The sequence below is a fragment of the Rattus norvegicus genome, chromosome 7, assembly GCF_021556685.1.
Source record: "Rattus norvegicus strain SHRSP/BbbUtx chromosome 7, alternate assembly SHRSP_T2T, whole genome shotgun sequence".
In the NCBI taxonomy this organism is placed as follows: domain Eukaryota; kingdom Metazoa; phylum Chordata; class Mammalia; order Rodentia; family Muridae; genus Rattus; species Rattus norvegicus.
The window spans coordinates 93,066,350-93,082,413 of NC_141540.1; the positions used below are offsets into that span (position 1 = coordinate 93,066,350).

The following is a 16,064-nucleotide window of genomic DNA, read 5'->3' on the forward strand; positions in this document are numbered from 1 at the left end:
GCATTAAATATACTTTATATGACACGGATAATCATTATTAGCTCATGATTACATTGGACTGGGAATTATACAATCAAACACTTTGGAATAAGGGGGCCTGTTGATTTTTCATTTTAACCCTTTCATATGTGGACTCGCTAAGAAGTCATCAGAGTTAAAGGGGAGCACTGAGTTTCAGAACTCTGGGCTACTGGGATAACAGAAAGATAATTAGAAAGACTATTGTGGCTTGCAAACCGGACCGAACTTCTCACTGTGGACTGTGTATAATACTTGTGTATCGGATCGAAGGGTGTCTAGATTCTACCACACATGGCACGGTGTTGAAAGCATAAAAAGTCAGAAACTATTTCAAAAGTGCACAGCACTAAGAAACAGGCAACTGGGAAGCTTTGTGTGGAACAGTACTTTTTTTTTTTTTTTTTTTTTTTTTTTTTTTGCGTTGTGAATCCTCAGCTAGTTCCTCCGGTTTTTATTTGCATGGATTGACTGTTCCAATCTCCATGCATTCTCAAAGCCCCAGTTCTAAAGGCTGGGGGGAAAAATCCAGTCAGAACTTCTAATCACAAGGCCTCCCTGCCTTGTTGCTATGAGGAGGAGAAGACAGAGGAGATGGACAAGGAGCAGAGCAGCGCTCTGAGTGGCCCAGCAGTAACAGCGTCCACTTCCAGGGTCCTGCCTGTTCCGTTAACTGCCCCCGCCCCCGACCCGATCGGCCTTGAAAAGCCCCAACTTGCAATCAAATCTCCAGTCGGAGCTCTGCAGAAAAGGACCACGATGGGTTTGGGTGACTACAGCCACTGCAGACAGAGAATGTCCCGGGGACTCTACGGAGTCTCTGGAAGGGCTACGCTGTGGTCCCCAGCTTTCCACCCGGTGCACCGCATGCCTTGCGGCACTTGGCGCATCGAGGCACCAGAGCATGTCCGGGCGTCCAGCCCGGTGCTGGAGCACCTCCGGAGACAGCTGGAGCGCGCCTTCCAGCGGGCGGCGGCACGCGGGCGCGCCAGGCGCGCGCGGGAGGCTGTGGCGGCAGTGGCGGCGGCCGCGGCGGCAGCACGGGAGGAGCGGAGCCGGGCGCGCATGGAGTGCGCCCTGGCCCGGCTGCGTGCGGAGCTGGTGAGCGCGGGCTGAGCGGCGGGACTCGCGCTCAGGACTCCGTGGCTTCGAAGCTGTAGCCCATAGAGGACCACCAGGGTGGGGTTGATGCCGGGGAGGGAGATGACTCCTGGGCGCCCGATTTCCTCTGGACTCGGTGTTGAGGCCTCCTTGGGTCGCAGCTCCAGCGATCAGGGCTTGGCCTACAGTCCATTGACTGGCCCAGACTCCAGAAGCCCCTCCCCAGTCTGTTTCTGTAGTTTTCTATCTTCTAGAAGCTTCCTCATAGCAAACTCTTAGTATATCTATGTTGAGCATGCAGAGACAGAAATTTCAATGGAACGGACAACCAAGATGGATAGAATGATTGTATGAGAAACTAAGCCATGCCAATTATTTTTATTTTATTCTTTGCTAAGAATTCAGAAAGCAACTGGCTGTTCAATAGGGAGGAGTGTGCGTAGATCACTTTTTTTAATGAAAAAAAAAGTAAAATTGACAATTTAAAAAGGACAAAAGTATAAAGAACCCAGACTTTAAAATCGCGACGCATATGAATGCGGCGCAATGGTGACTTGGAAAATTCTCTGGATTGAATGTGGCAACTAACCACTTCTTCAGAATAGTTTAGAAACCTCAGCTGGTGATTGAGTTCATTTCTGGCTTTGAGAAGGGCAACATGATAGCAAATCCAATCTAACCATATTAAATGACCTGAATTTGATAAGGAATCCATAATGTTTGATCTAATGGTGTGTGTGTTCAAAATGGTGAGCCTGAGTAGCTGGATGTTAAGCCATCACATTGCCTGGTAAGACCACCCCACTGCACACCAGGAGGTCAGTGCTGTGGTTCTGGATGCCACACTGGAATGCCTAGGCTTGGTTGAACTAAACTTCTATGCTACTGAGCTGGTCTCCGTCATCCCTCCGACCTCTTGCTGACTCATATGGAGGTCAAGCTCGGAGGCACCTATACACTTAACTTTCCAACAAGTCGCTTCATCAATAGGAGGCTTAGACCAGTAAGGTTTTATGGGTGAGAGAAGGTAGGGAGTCATGGGCTCTGTGAGTCCCTGCTGACCCTCCAGCTTTGAGTTAGTAGACTTGAGTTGGTTTGTTCATCTGTAACGTAGAGATAAAACCATAAGATTATTATGATATACGAGACAATATTGCATGACATACACTCCTTATTGACTGTTGTTATTAGATTATATTATTGATCTTGGAAGCTGATTGTGCCTAGAAGGACAAATATGAATTTTGAGAACTGAGAATTGAGCCAGCAAGATGGCACTTTAGAGGAACTGTGAACAGGCCCGGAGACCTGAGTTCAATCTCCAGTTCCCACTCGGTGGCAGGAGAAAACCCATTCCTTTTCCATCCACACAGGCACACCTGTGGCACATGCATGCTTGCCTTCACACACACAAACACAGATATGCACAAGGAAAGACATGAGGAAAAAATTAAAAAGACTTTTGCTCTGGAGAGGAAGGTGAGAATTTTACATATAAGTAGATGCTGTCTTTCTAGTGTGTAGGCCCTGGTCAGCATCCTCAGAAACTCCCTAACCCGTGTGTCTGATCAGAAGAAGGAAGCCAAGGAGTGGATACTTAACCTCAGGATCATCATTAGAAGTAGGTTTTGATCTGGGTCATTAGCTTAATCTCTTTGGGAACTCGCTCCCATGTATGATATGCAGAAGCATCACCGTGAGTCAGGATGGAGTTTATCCAGGGACAACGGTGAATGAATGTTGTTATGTATACTATGCTCCGATTGTCTTACTCTTCCTAAAGGATGGCATTGATTTCTAAGCTCTTTGGATTTCTGGAGTTAGACCTAAAGTTTTCTAGGTATATAAAGTCTGTTTTCTCACCCCTCAGAGAAGTTTTGCAGCTTTCATCAGACTCTCAAAGGGATCTATGATGAAAGAAATGTAAAAGCCTCGAGTGTTTGAATTTCCCAAATAAGTGTGAATCGCACATCCTGTACTTAGATGGGTGAATCATTATCAGTAATTTTACCCCTTGGTGCTTGGCAGAGAAGGAAGAGGACAGAGATCCATCACCCCCTTGACTCATCCCTTCATTCCCTCAGTCTTTTAACAAGGACACCGAGAACCTCCCGTGGACTCGGAGGCCAGGCACTGCATACTGAGAATGCAATCATGAAAACATAGCAGATTTGCCCACTGCAGCCCGGGTGTAATGCAGTCTCTGTGTTATCAGAGGCATGTAAACGGAAGGCCATGGCTGTGTGATTAAGGGGCAACGGTGCCTGGCAGTGATTACAGAAGGCTTTCCAGCAACTCTTGACACTTAATGCTTTCCATGGAAAGAGAATTGGGAAAGAGCATCTTAGATCTGAGGGGTCAGACAGAGGCGCATCTCAGCGCAGCATTTCCTTGGAGACTGACAAGGTGTCTCTGGCTACCTGTGATAGGAGTGAGTAAGGTGACAGTGTTAGGAAATGAAGCTAGCCCAGCAGGGCAGGATTCTAGAGCCCGAGGCATGCATCAGAGGGCAGTCTTGTGGTAAATGGTAGGGGATTTTTATGGTGACAGCAGTGTGGTTTGTTTCTGTCTAGTGGGTGCCTTGGATCCCCGTCTCCTTTATCATTTCTAATTTTTGCTTCCACAAAAGTGGCTCCAACTGCAAAAGAATAAAAACATAAAAAAGTCAGAGGAAAATAAAAAGATACCTCTGCCCAATATTTTATTTTGCAAATTGAGAGAGAATCACCACTGCAGGACTAGCAGTTAACTGTGACAGTACCCCGGCGTATCCCAAGGGCTACTGTTGCCGAGGTGATTGGGATGGCACACAGAAAATGTTATTTTACAAACCACGTGAAGCATGATTCCATTGAAGAAATATGCCGGTCATTGATCTTTAGCTTCAGGTTATAATACAGCTGGAAACAAACTTTGTTGCTGGACTGCCTTCTAAGCAACCTGTCCTTGGAGATGTAATTTTTAAAATTTTATTTGAACATACAAGGGCCTCGTAAACTCCCATTGGAGGAGGCTATGAATCAGCCTTGCTATATAACAGGCTTTGTTCTAGAGTGAAAAGTGTTAGATTATATAAGGACATATAGCTGTACATGTGCCTCTGAGGTGTCATTATATGTTTTTACTCAGCAGGGAGGCCATTTAAAATCCTGAAAACTTGAAATGACAAGTAATCAAGTAAATGGGCCCAGATCCTGAGCACTCAGGTGGCCCCAGGCAGTTATCCCGTGCCTCAGAAAGCTCATAAAGATAAAGGATTTCACTGCGGTCCCACGCCATTGCTTGGAAACAGCCGTTGGTGCATAGGTATTTCTCACGCGGACAGCTTTGTGCATCAGCACTTTCTGTTTTCATTTCAAGGCCATTGCCAAAGCTATTCATTTATCTGGGTTTTTACCTTGTAGAAAAAGCTACTTTAATAGCCAGGGTAAAAGTCAGAATGGGAGAGAAAGGTGAGAAACCCATCTTCTTTCTGTCTTATTTCCCTTTCCGACCCACTCCTTATCGCTCAAGTGGGGTCGGAGAGCAGTTTCATTTGATCTCTAGCGCAAACTAATAAAATCCCTTATCATTATTATTATTATTTTCTTTTAGCTGGAACTGCGTTTCCAGAACCACCAGCTGGCCCGAACTTTACTGGATTTAAACATGAAAATGCAGCAGCTGAAGAAGAGACAGGACCAGGAGCGTGCTTCCAAACCCCAGAGCCCGCAAGACGAGGAGATGAATCCCGAGTGCGGAAACGCATAGTGGAGAGTCTGAGCCCGCAACTCCGAAGCAATCCCAAGCCCTCACCATAACATAGGCCACTCTGAAACCGTTCTAGCATTAACACTAGCGATGCTGTATGTGCGCTCTGAGGGACAGTTTGTCCAGTGAAAATGTAAGTGTAAGGAGGATGTGTGAAAAAAATTAGTTAAGAAAGGGAGTGATACATTTTTATTTTGAAGTTTTAAAAATATTCATTCATTGGTTTGACTGGTTATTGTCTTAGTAGGCAGAAGGGAAGAGGAATCAGGAAGGTAGAGGAGGAAGAAAACCAAAGCACTAAAGACTGCCTTAATGCTAGCTTACGACGCTGCATGTTACCTTCCTGTAGGATTGTGTGAACTTGCAGAATCTGTGCTTATTTTTACTTTATTTTTGGTCCATTTAGTAGCCTATCCAGTACTCTTCTGACCTGTGAAATGGAGAATTACTTATGTCTGGATTCCAGCCATATCCTTGATGTGACCAGCATGAAGGGTGTCTCACATGTATGCCAGGGCTTGCTGTTGAAATGTAAAATACTAACTATTCTCCTAACGTCTTTGCCTCAGTTGATTCAAGTTTGGCTTTCAAGATGTACACCCCTAAATTCCTAACTAATATAGTTCTTTTGTTCAATCAACTTGGGAGTTTAAATGGTTCTTATTGAATTAAAAGATCTAATTGTGCCCCAAAAGTGCTTTACCATGCAAAAATAAAATTAATAAAAATAGTTGCAGACCTAAGTGGTGTTTCTAGTGGTTATTATCTATGAAATTATGACAATATGTATAATTTTAATTAAAATTAGTTCTTGAGACAAAAGAACAGAGATAGTCTTTTTTAAAACAACAAACTTTATTATTATTAATTATTATTTGCTGTCCAGTCATTACCTCCCTCCTGGTGCATCCTACCACAGTTCCTCATCCCATTTCTCCTCCCCATCTCCAAGAGGATGGACACCCCCTTTCATCCTCCAGGCCTCCCCACTCCCTCAAGTCTCTCAAGGGTTAGGCGAGTCTTTTCTCACTGAGGCCAGATCAGGCTGTCCTCTGCTGTATATGTGTCAGGGACTCATATCAGGTAGTGTATGTTGACTGGTTGGTGGCTCACTGTCTGAGAGATCTTAGGAGTTTCAGTTAGGTGAGACAGCTGGTCTTCCTATGAGGTCGTCCTCCTCAGCTTCTTTTAGCTTTTCCCTAATTCAACCATAGAGGTCACCAGCTTCTCTCTATTGACTGGTTTTAAGTATCTGCATCTGTCTCAGTCAGCTGCTTGTTGGGCCTCTCCTAGGACAACCATGCTGGCTCCTGTCTATAAGCATACCATAGCATCAGCAATAGTGTCAGTCCTTGGAGCCTCCCCTTGAGATAGATCCCGAGTTGGACCAGTCTCTGGACTTCCTTTCCTTCAGTCTCTTCTCCATTTTTTCCCCCACAGTTCTTTTAGATAGGAACAATTCTGGGTTAGAGCTTTTGACTGTGGGATGGCAGCCCTATTCCTCCACTTGATGCCCTGTCTTTTTACTAGTGGTGAACTCTACAAGTTCCATCTCCCCACTGTTGGGCATTTCATCTAAGGTCACTCCTTTTGAGTCCTGAGAGTCTCTCACCTCCAAGGTCTCTGGTACATTCTAGAGGGTCCTCCTACCTCTTGAAGTTGTGTATTTCCACCCATTCTGCTGGCCCTCAGAGCTTCTCTCCTGCCCCCACCCCTAATACCTGTTCATCTTTTCTCCTTTTCCTCACCTCTCTCATCCACATCTCTTCCTCCCTCTGCCTTCTGTGATCGTTTTCTTCTCCCTCCCAAGTGGGATGAAAGCATCTTCACTTTGGCCCTTCTGCTTGTTAACCTTCTTGAGTTCTACGGATTATATTCTGAGTATTGTGTACTTTTTTGACTAGTTTCCACTTATTAGTGAGTACATACCATGCATGTCCTTTTGGATCTGAGTTACCTCACTCAGGATAATATTTTCTAGTTCCTGAAAAATTCATGATGACCTCATTCTTTTTTTTTATTTTTTTTATTTATTTATTTTTTATTAACTTGAGTATTTCTTATATACATTTCAAGTGTTATTCCCTTTCCCGGTTTCCGGACAAAATCCCCCTCCCCCCTCCCCTTCCTTATGGGTGTTCCCCTCCCAACCCTCCCCCCATTGCCGCCCTCCCCCCATAGTCTAGTTCACTGGGGGTTCAGTCTTAGCAGGACCCAGGGCTTCCCCTTCCACTGGTGCTCTTACTAGGATATTCATTGCTACCTATGGGGTCAGAGTCCAGGGTCAGTCCATATATAGTCTTTAGGTAGTGGCTTAGTCCCTGGAAGCTCTGGTTGCTTGACATTGTTGTACTTTTGGGGTCTCGAGCCCCTTCAAGCTCTTCCAGTTCTTTCTCTGATTCCTTCAACGGGGGACCTATTCTCAGCTCAGTGGTTTGCTGCTGGCATTCGCCTCTGTATTTGCTGTATTCTGGCTGTGTCTCTCAGGAGCGATCTACATCCGGCTCCTGTTGGTCTGCACTTCTTTGCTTCATCCATCTTGTCCAATTGGGTGGCTGTATATGTATGGGCCACCTGTGGGGCAGGCTCTGAATGGGTGTTCCTTCAGTCTCTGTTTTAATCTTTGCCTCTCCCTTCCCAGCCAAGGGTATTCTTTTTCCTCATTTAAAGAAGGAGTGAAGCATTCACATTTTGATCATCCGGATGACCTCATTCTTAATGGCTGAATAGTATTCCATTGTGTAAATGAACCACATTTTCTGTATCCATTCTTCCACTGTGGGGTATCTGGGTTGTTTCCAGCTTCTGACTATCACAGATAAGGTCACTATGAACATAGTGGAACATGTGACCCTGTGGTGTGGTGGGGTATCTTTTGGGTATATGCCCAAGAGTGGTATAGCTGGGTCTTCAGGTAGATCTATTTCCAATTTTCTGAGGAACCTTCAGATTAATTTTTAGAATGGTTGCACCAGTTTGCAATCCCACCAGCAATGAGGAATGTTCCTCTTTCTCCACATCCTTGTCAACTGTGCTGTCACATGAGTTTTTCATCTTAGCCATTCTAATTGATGTGAGGTAGAATCTTGGGCTTGTTTTGATTTGCATTTCCCTGATGACTACGAACTTTGAACATTTCTTTAAGTGATTCTCAGCCATTTGAGATTCTTCCATGGTAAAGTCTCCGTTTAGCTCTATACACCATTATTTTGATTGGGTTGTTTGGTTTTTTGGAGGTTAGCTTCTTGAGTTCTTTATATATTTTGGATATTAGCCCTTTAAGGTGATTGGATACAAAATTAACTCAAACAAATCAGTAGCCTTCCTTTATATAAATGATAAACGGGCTGAGAAAGAAAATAAGGAAACAACACCCTTAACAATAGTCAGAAATGATATAAAATCTCTTGGGGTAACTCTAACCAAACAAGTGAAAGATCTATATGACAAGAACTTCAAGTTTCTGAAGAAAGAAATTGAAAAAGACTTCAGAAAATGTAGAGATCTCCCATGCTCATGAATTGGTATGATTAACAGTATAAAAATGGCCATCCTACCAAAAGCAATCTACAGATTCAACACAATCCCCACCAAAATCCCAACACAATTCTTCAAATACATGGAAAATGCAATTCTCAAATACATCTGGAAAAATAAAAAACACAGGATAGCTAAAACAATTCTTAACAATAAAAGAACTTCTGGGGGAATCACCATCCCTGACCTCAAGCTGTAGTACAGAGTAATAGTGATAAAAACTTCATGATATTAGTACAGAGACAGACAGGTTGATCAATGGAATAGAATTGAAGACCCAGAAATAAAGCCACACACACACACTTGATCTTTCACAATGAAGCCAAAGATATACAATGGAAAAAAGAAAGCATCTTCAATAAATGGTGCTGGTCTAACTGGCTATCTGCATGTAGAAAAATGAAAATAGACCCATATTTGTCATCTTGTACAAAGCTCAAGTCCAAGTGGATCAAGGACCTCAACATAAAGTACATCTATTAGAAGAGTGGGAAAGAGCCTCGAACTCACTGGCACAGGGTGGGATGGGAGTTTCCGAAACAGAACTCCAATGGCTCAGGCTCTAAGATCAAGCATCGATAAATGGGACCTCAGGAAACTGAAAAGCTTCTTTAAGACAAAAGACATAGGTAATGAGACAAATTGGCAACCTACAGATTGGGACATTGTCTTCTTTTAAAAAAAAATAAATGCCAGGGTTCACATCGTAGTTTAGCCTGTGTGAGACCCTGGGTTCAAGCACAATAACACTTTAAAAAGAAGAAAGAAAAACAACTTGTATATAAGGATTGAAACACTTTCTGGATCAAGATTAGTTTATTTTTAACTGTTTTGCCAATAAGTAAAATATTCCAGCCCCTTGGTAATTAATCTCTTTTTCCTATGAGACTAGAATCGATTGAGTAGAAGGCAGTGCCCTGATGTCTGGCCACTGGATTCCATGAAACCCTTCAAAGTGAGCTCTTGGCTTTGTGTGTTGAGACCTGAGATGTGTGGCTATTGTTGTTCCTGTGTTTGGGTACAGGGGATAAGCTTTGGGTATTGGTTTTTCCCTTTTCACCTTGTTTGACACGGGTTCATTCTCCTGTCTCAGGCTCCCATCTTCCCAAAGAGTCATACTAAGGTAGACTCATATGCTACCATATCCAGCTCTTTGTGTGAGTGCTCAAGTGTGTGTTTAGCCACTGAACTATCTTCTAAGCCCAATTTTATACAAATTTGAGGAAAGAATTGGTGATATTACTTGTGTTCTCTTTTAATTTCTTTTTAATGCTTCAACTTAAGTGCAGGAACAGCCATCCTCAAGTATGTTAAGGCTAACCTCTGCAAATCATTTGCTCTTGTTTTTAGAACATGGTTGTTCTACAAGTGTGACACGTTACAGAGTGTAGATTACTGACACTGGTTAGTACTCCAGTATGTAATTTCGTTCCATTGGTCAGGCATATTGACGTAAAAAGAAAGAAAACCTGAGAGAGTGTTGAAAGTCTTTTGAGTTGGTACATTGTCAGACAATAAAAGGGAAAATATTCATTATTTTATTGTGAAGTCTTGTCACAATGTTTTTTCATCTATTTTCAGAGATAAACAATGGACTAATTTTTAGGGGCCACAGGTGCAGAAACAGACTAAACTCTTTGTCTCAGAGGTATCTTACATTTGAAGGCCCCAAACAGTGGATTTAGCCTTTGATTTTGGCAGTGTGGAAATCCAATGGGCGCTTGTCTCATGGGACACGCTCACCACATGGTTCTTCTCTAGTTATCACCCACCTTTGTTTTCCAATAGTAACAGAAGGCACACGGTCACCTTCCTGCCTTTGCTTTGCAATGATGCACAGCTGTCTGATGCTGTTGGCTTGCCTTACTGTCATCCCACAGTGGAGACTCATGGGAAGACATCAGGAAAACTTTTCTAAGAGGTGTGAGGATGGGCCATCTTTCTGGGGTTTAAAAATAAGCCAGGGCGAAAGTGACATTTTAAGGATCTACATGACGGAAGCAACTAAGACTCCTGCCAGTTGGAGGGGAAAATGAGAAAATAATTATAACCCAAATTATGCAGCAGGGAAGGAGCAGCTGAGAAAGCCTGAGGAAGGAAGATGTTTATAACTAGGCTGGATAGGGAGTGCCAATATAGATACTCAAAATGGGTTTGCGGGTGAAAATATGGTGCTTGGGTTTTTCCAATGGCCCAATTTTTCATAGTGTTAAATTATGGGTTAGGGGATAAAACTCTATTAGCAGGAAATGGTCTTTCTCTCTATGCTGCTTGCTTAGCACCCACCCTTGAGGAGGTGCCAAGTGAATTTAGACAATTAGGAGCTCACCGCACAGGTTGTTAAGCTTCACATTCCTTTACAGGTGGCCTGTGTGAATCACATTTTGTTTGGCTTGCCAAACTGCTTCTGCTGAAACAGGTGCTGCTGTAGGACCCAGTCTGGGGACCGATGAGTTTGCTGTGGAGAACCTCATGAGAGCTGAGCCTGCACTAGTGTAATTATAAGAATCCTCTTTTCCTTGTCCCTTTCTGGCTGGGTCCAGTGCCCAGCATAGTCATCCACTCTGTCTATTTACCAATGTAATCACAGCCAACTCCCTCTGGGCCTGGGGCCTGGCACAAGACTCTCTAGTACCAGCTGCTTTCTCTCCTGGTTTTGTGTTTGCGCTGCTGCCTATGCCTCTTTTCCCGTACTTTTAATGAAGGTGAGGGTGTAATGAGAAATGTGGCTAGGTTTAGCGTTGAAGCTGGGCTACATTGCCTACCTCTGGGTCTTTATCCAATGGAACAAATTTGGGGTGAGAACAATTCTGTAGAACTGAAAGTATGAGGAAAAACAAACAAACAAACAAACAATGAAAACACTAAACCAACCAAACAAAAAGAGGTGTAGAAGAAAGATCTTTCATCAGAGAGTCTTCAAAACCAAGACTCAGAGAAATGGCCCAGTGGAGCACACTCATAAGGACCAGAGCTCTGATCCCTAACACCCATGTGAACACAAGGCACGCCATCACACAAAGACAGATGGATCTCTGGAACTTGCTGGTTAGTCAGCCTAACCAAATAATTAAACTCGGGATTAAGTAAGAGGTCCTGTCTTGTCTTTAAAACTAAGGCAGAAGACAATAGAGGAAGCCACCCAACATTGACCTTTTGCACCCACATAAACATACACACACACACACACACACACACACACACACACACACACACAGAACAAACCAAGTCCTAGGCTGTGACGATTAATTTTTAATTGTCGATTTGCATAATCTAGAATCACCATAGGAAGCGAGTTCAGTGAGGGATTATCTAGATCAGGACCAGGTTGGGCTGTGGGGATGCCACTGGGGGGTTGTTGTGATTACATTAATTGATATGAAAAAACCCACCACAGTGATTCTCAACCTGTGGGTTGCAACCCTCACAAGAATAGCATGTCAGATCTCCTGCATGTCAAATGTTTATATTACGATTCAAAACAGAAGCAAAATTACTAGTTGTGAAATAGCTACAAAATAATTCCATGCTTCTGGGTCACCAGGGCATGAGGGAGTATATTAAAGGGTTGTGGCTTTAGGAAGGATAAGAACCACTGACCTTGTGCACTGTGGGTAGCATCATTCCCTGAATTTGAGTCCTGATGGTGTGGGAATGGAGGAGTAAACATGGTTGTATTCATGTGTCTTTGCTTGTCAGTGTGGATATGATGTGGTTAGCTGTCTAAAATCATTGCTGCCTTGACTTCCCTGTTATGATGAACAACCTGAAATTGTGAGCATAGTAATCCTGTTCTTGTTCAAATTGCTTTTTGTCAGGGTATTTTATCACAGCAACAGAAATGAAACTATGATACAGAACCTTCAATGTAGGCTCCTCAAGATTTAAGCAAAGTATCATCATTAGATGTTTTTTGATAGAGATAAATTTTTTCAACACCTAACAAAGGTATGAAACAAATGGCTGGTAATGGAAGAACTAAAACTACCCACCGAGGTCATACAGTTCTTCAAACAAGTCCTGTAAATCACTCTGAGGATTAAATAAGGTAGCACAAATGCAGTCCTTGGCACAAAGTCTAGTCCGTGAGTGGTGACTGAAATCATTGCTAGTTTCATTATTGTCTGCACATTGCACATATCCCTCTTACTCTGAGTCCAGCAGAGACAGATGGCACCACTATGGCGCCTGAAGATGGGGAGCCTCTAACCCACCACATCCATCAGCATCCGAAGAACTCGAACAATCTTCAAGAGTGTGCTCCACATACACTATTGACTGGGCTATCTCCCCGGGCCTTGGTTTTGAAGACTTTCTGATGAAAGATCTTTCTTCTACAGTAGAAGAAAGTTTCTTTTTTTTTTTTTTTTGGTTTGTATTTTTGTTTTTGTTTTCCTTTTTCTTTTCCCGTACATTCAGTTCTACAGAATTTGACCACTGTTTTGGACTGGGACCTTCTGTGTGCCCTTTTCCACTTTGCAACTTTACCTCTTAAATACTGTGTTGACGGTCTTCTCTGATAAACTATCCCCCTAAACATGGTTATAAAGAATAAGCGGGCATTAAATCCATAAACTCTGGTGCTCTCCAGCCCCTGGATCTGCCTGGCACACAGTGGTAGGTGTAGTTCAGTGGAATTGTCCTACTGACTCTGGGCAGTGGGAACAACTACTTTTCCCATTTTAGAGAGACAGCATCTGAGAAAGGCTCAAACTTGCCACACTGATCACTCAGTGAGCAAGTGGGAACTGCTGAGAAACACATCAGGATGGGATGAAGACACTTCAGTATGAATGGATAAATTCAGTATTAGGATGAAAATTCCAATAGGAACATATCATAGTGCTAACTTTGACTGTACGGAAGGCATGTCTTCAAAGAATTGTGTCCACTTGAATGAAAAGCCTTTCTTTGTGTCATATAACCGATATAAACTAGTTGGGAGATTTTGGACAGATTACTATGTCTGTCTAATTGTTTGTTATATTTTGAACATGTGATAGAGGGCAGAGATGACCCCTATAGTGTTCCTTTGATTTAGAAACATCTAAGTTTCCCTGCTGTGGCTGGACTCAACTGACACCTGTGTTAGCTACTGTCTGTGGAGCCCTGAATCTGGTCAGGAAGTAGATTTTCCCAGGCTCAGCTCTTGTTTTGGTTACAGTCCCAGCTGTTTCAGTCTTGATGATAACAGAAATAATTCTGGTCACTCTCAGATGTCTCTCTGATCCTCTCAAAATCTGTAGCTGCATCTGAGAGAAAATAATGTCTCATTTACACTTCAGAGGGAGACAAGCCATATACATGGTAGGATTTTTAGAGGCTTCTTCTTCTTCTTCTTCTTCTTCTTCTTCTTCTTCTTCTTCTTCTTCTTCTTCTTCTTCTTCTTCTTCTTCTTCGTCATCATCAAAGACTTATTTATTTATTTATTTATTTATTTATTTCATGTACACTGTCACTGTCTTCAGACACACCAGAAGAGGGCATCAGATTCCCATTACAGATGGTTGTGAGCCACTATGTGGTTCCTGGGAATTGAACTCAGGACCTCTGAAAGAGCAGTCAGTGCCCTTAACCACTGAGCCATTTCTCCAGCCTAGAGGTAGCTTCTTAAGTAGATGTTACTGGCTGACTGTAACCCAGCATGCTGTATAGCACTGCAGTTAGACCGTACAGATGGAATCCTGGTTCTTGTGTTGTCTCACTGAGGTTCTTCTTATTGTTAAATGATAGTAATCACACCCACCTATGGATTTTTGTGCAGACATCATAAATTAATGTCTGTAGAGTGGCTAGAACACTCTCAAAAAATCTTTATTGTAGCAGCCTATCTATAGGCATTTTACTTATTATGCTTGGCTAGTAGAAGTGCATCTAAGACAGAGGCTGAGAATGACAATATTGTTTTTCCATCCCCCTTTTTCAGTACATGAGGGATGAGGAATCCAGTCCTGTTTAATAAGATTTAGGGTTTACTGGAAATGGTGGTTGAGGAAGGTTCTGAAAATATCCTTTCCTTGTAAAGAAGAGATAGAATAGAAATACTCCCCCACCAGGCTTTGTATTTTCTGCCTTGCAAACATTGTTACATGACATCAAAAAGCTTTTACCCACCGAAGTCATTCTGTGACCAAGGTGGGAGCCATGTGGACCCGTTGAGAATTCTGAGAGGACAGAAGGATGCAACAACAACAACAACAAAGAAAACAACTGCCTCCAAAATCCAAAAAATAAAACAAAAGCTAAAACCCCAAACCAAGCAACCAACCAACCAAAACCAACCAACCAACCAACCAAAACCAACCAACCAAACAAAAAACAAAAAACCCAACAAATAGAACAAAACAAAACAACAACAAACCAGTGACTTGGCCCTATCAGTCACTGAGCTGTCGACTTAATCTTGAAATCGCCTACTCCTGTCTAGTCTTGCTCCATGACAATGATAACAACAAGAAAACATTATTTGTTTTGATCACATCTATTTGGGTATCAGACACCAGGGGCACTGTGCCTTTAGTGAAATCTCATCCTGTGCAGTAGAAATCAACCAGAATGTAAGAATGTTGGAGGAGAAATTCTCTGGAACCCCGTAGTGAATGTTGACTGTTGGAAGGATTTCTTGGTGCTTCCTGTTGACTGGACAAGGCACAAATATATGAGTATAGACAGTGGAATATCACTAGGAATCCTGTCATTGATATGTTACAATCACTGATTAAGGAAGGGAAGAGGGAAGAAAGATAAAATACTGAATTTAAGTTCTTTGTATTTTATAGTTTTGCCTTGGATGAACTGTACTTAACAGCATGAATTAGCAGACTAAATGCTCATTTCTGTTCCCTTTCCTCCCCTTCCCCTCCCCTTCCTGTTCCACCTCCCCCTCCCCTTCCTGTTCCCCCTCCCCTTCCCCTCCCGTTCCTGTTCCCCTTCCCCCCCTTCCCCTTCCCCTCACCTTTCCCATCCCCCTTTCCCTTCCCTTTCCCCTCCCCTTCCACTTCCCCTTCCCCTTCCCTACCTTCCATACTTTCTGTTTTGTTTTTGCATCTACTAGATGCCAGACACCATTTTAGGTGTTTGGTGTTGATGTTGAAATAATCATTGTGGCAGTAGCAGTTTGAAACATCTGTAAGTAAGATGGGGCTGTAGCTATCATGGATCTTGTATTTTAGTAGATACTTGGGGTGGAGGGTCAGATCAGGAAGAAATGATGATATAATGTGGTAAGTGCTGTGGTAGAGGACAGGCCCAAGGGTAGGAAGCATACTTAGCATGGACAAAGGGACCATGATCAGCTCTGTCAATTATAACAAGTATTGCAAGCCATGACTTCAGGCTCAGATTACACCTGAACAGCTAGTGCAGATATTTTAAAACTACATTCACATTGCCTTTTGATATAGCCAAACTTTCATATAATAAAATAATTGTACTACAATAAAATAATTCTACAACATAACATCTTCTCATCCTCTGATGGGATGTCCCAAACAAAGAAAGCACCTTCTATTTCTTGACCTTGTAAATGCATCTTCCTTGTGTTGACTTTGGAGTGTATGCACTCTACCAGCAACAGGGGAGAGTTGGGTGTTTGAGCTCTCTTATAAGCACTCTTTTAGTCACCTTCAGTCTTCTTCATATGGAAACTTCCCTCCTTG

At 42.9% G+C, this 16,064-nt stretch overlaps 1 protein-coding gene across 1 annotated transcript; it reads left to right on the forward strand.

The window, feature by feature from the left end:
- Window positions 1-772: 772 nt before the first annotated feature.
- Aard (alanine and arginine rich domain containing protein) lies at window positions 773-5,612 on the forward strand. Its single transcript, NM_145093.2, is given in 2 exon segments — window positions 773-1,119; window positions 4,714-5,612. Coding segments are annotated over 2 exon segments (498 nt in total). The 5' UTR covers window positions 773-777; the 3' UTR covers window positions 4,870-5,612.
- Window positions 5,613-16,064: the final 10,452 nt, after the last annotated feature.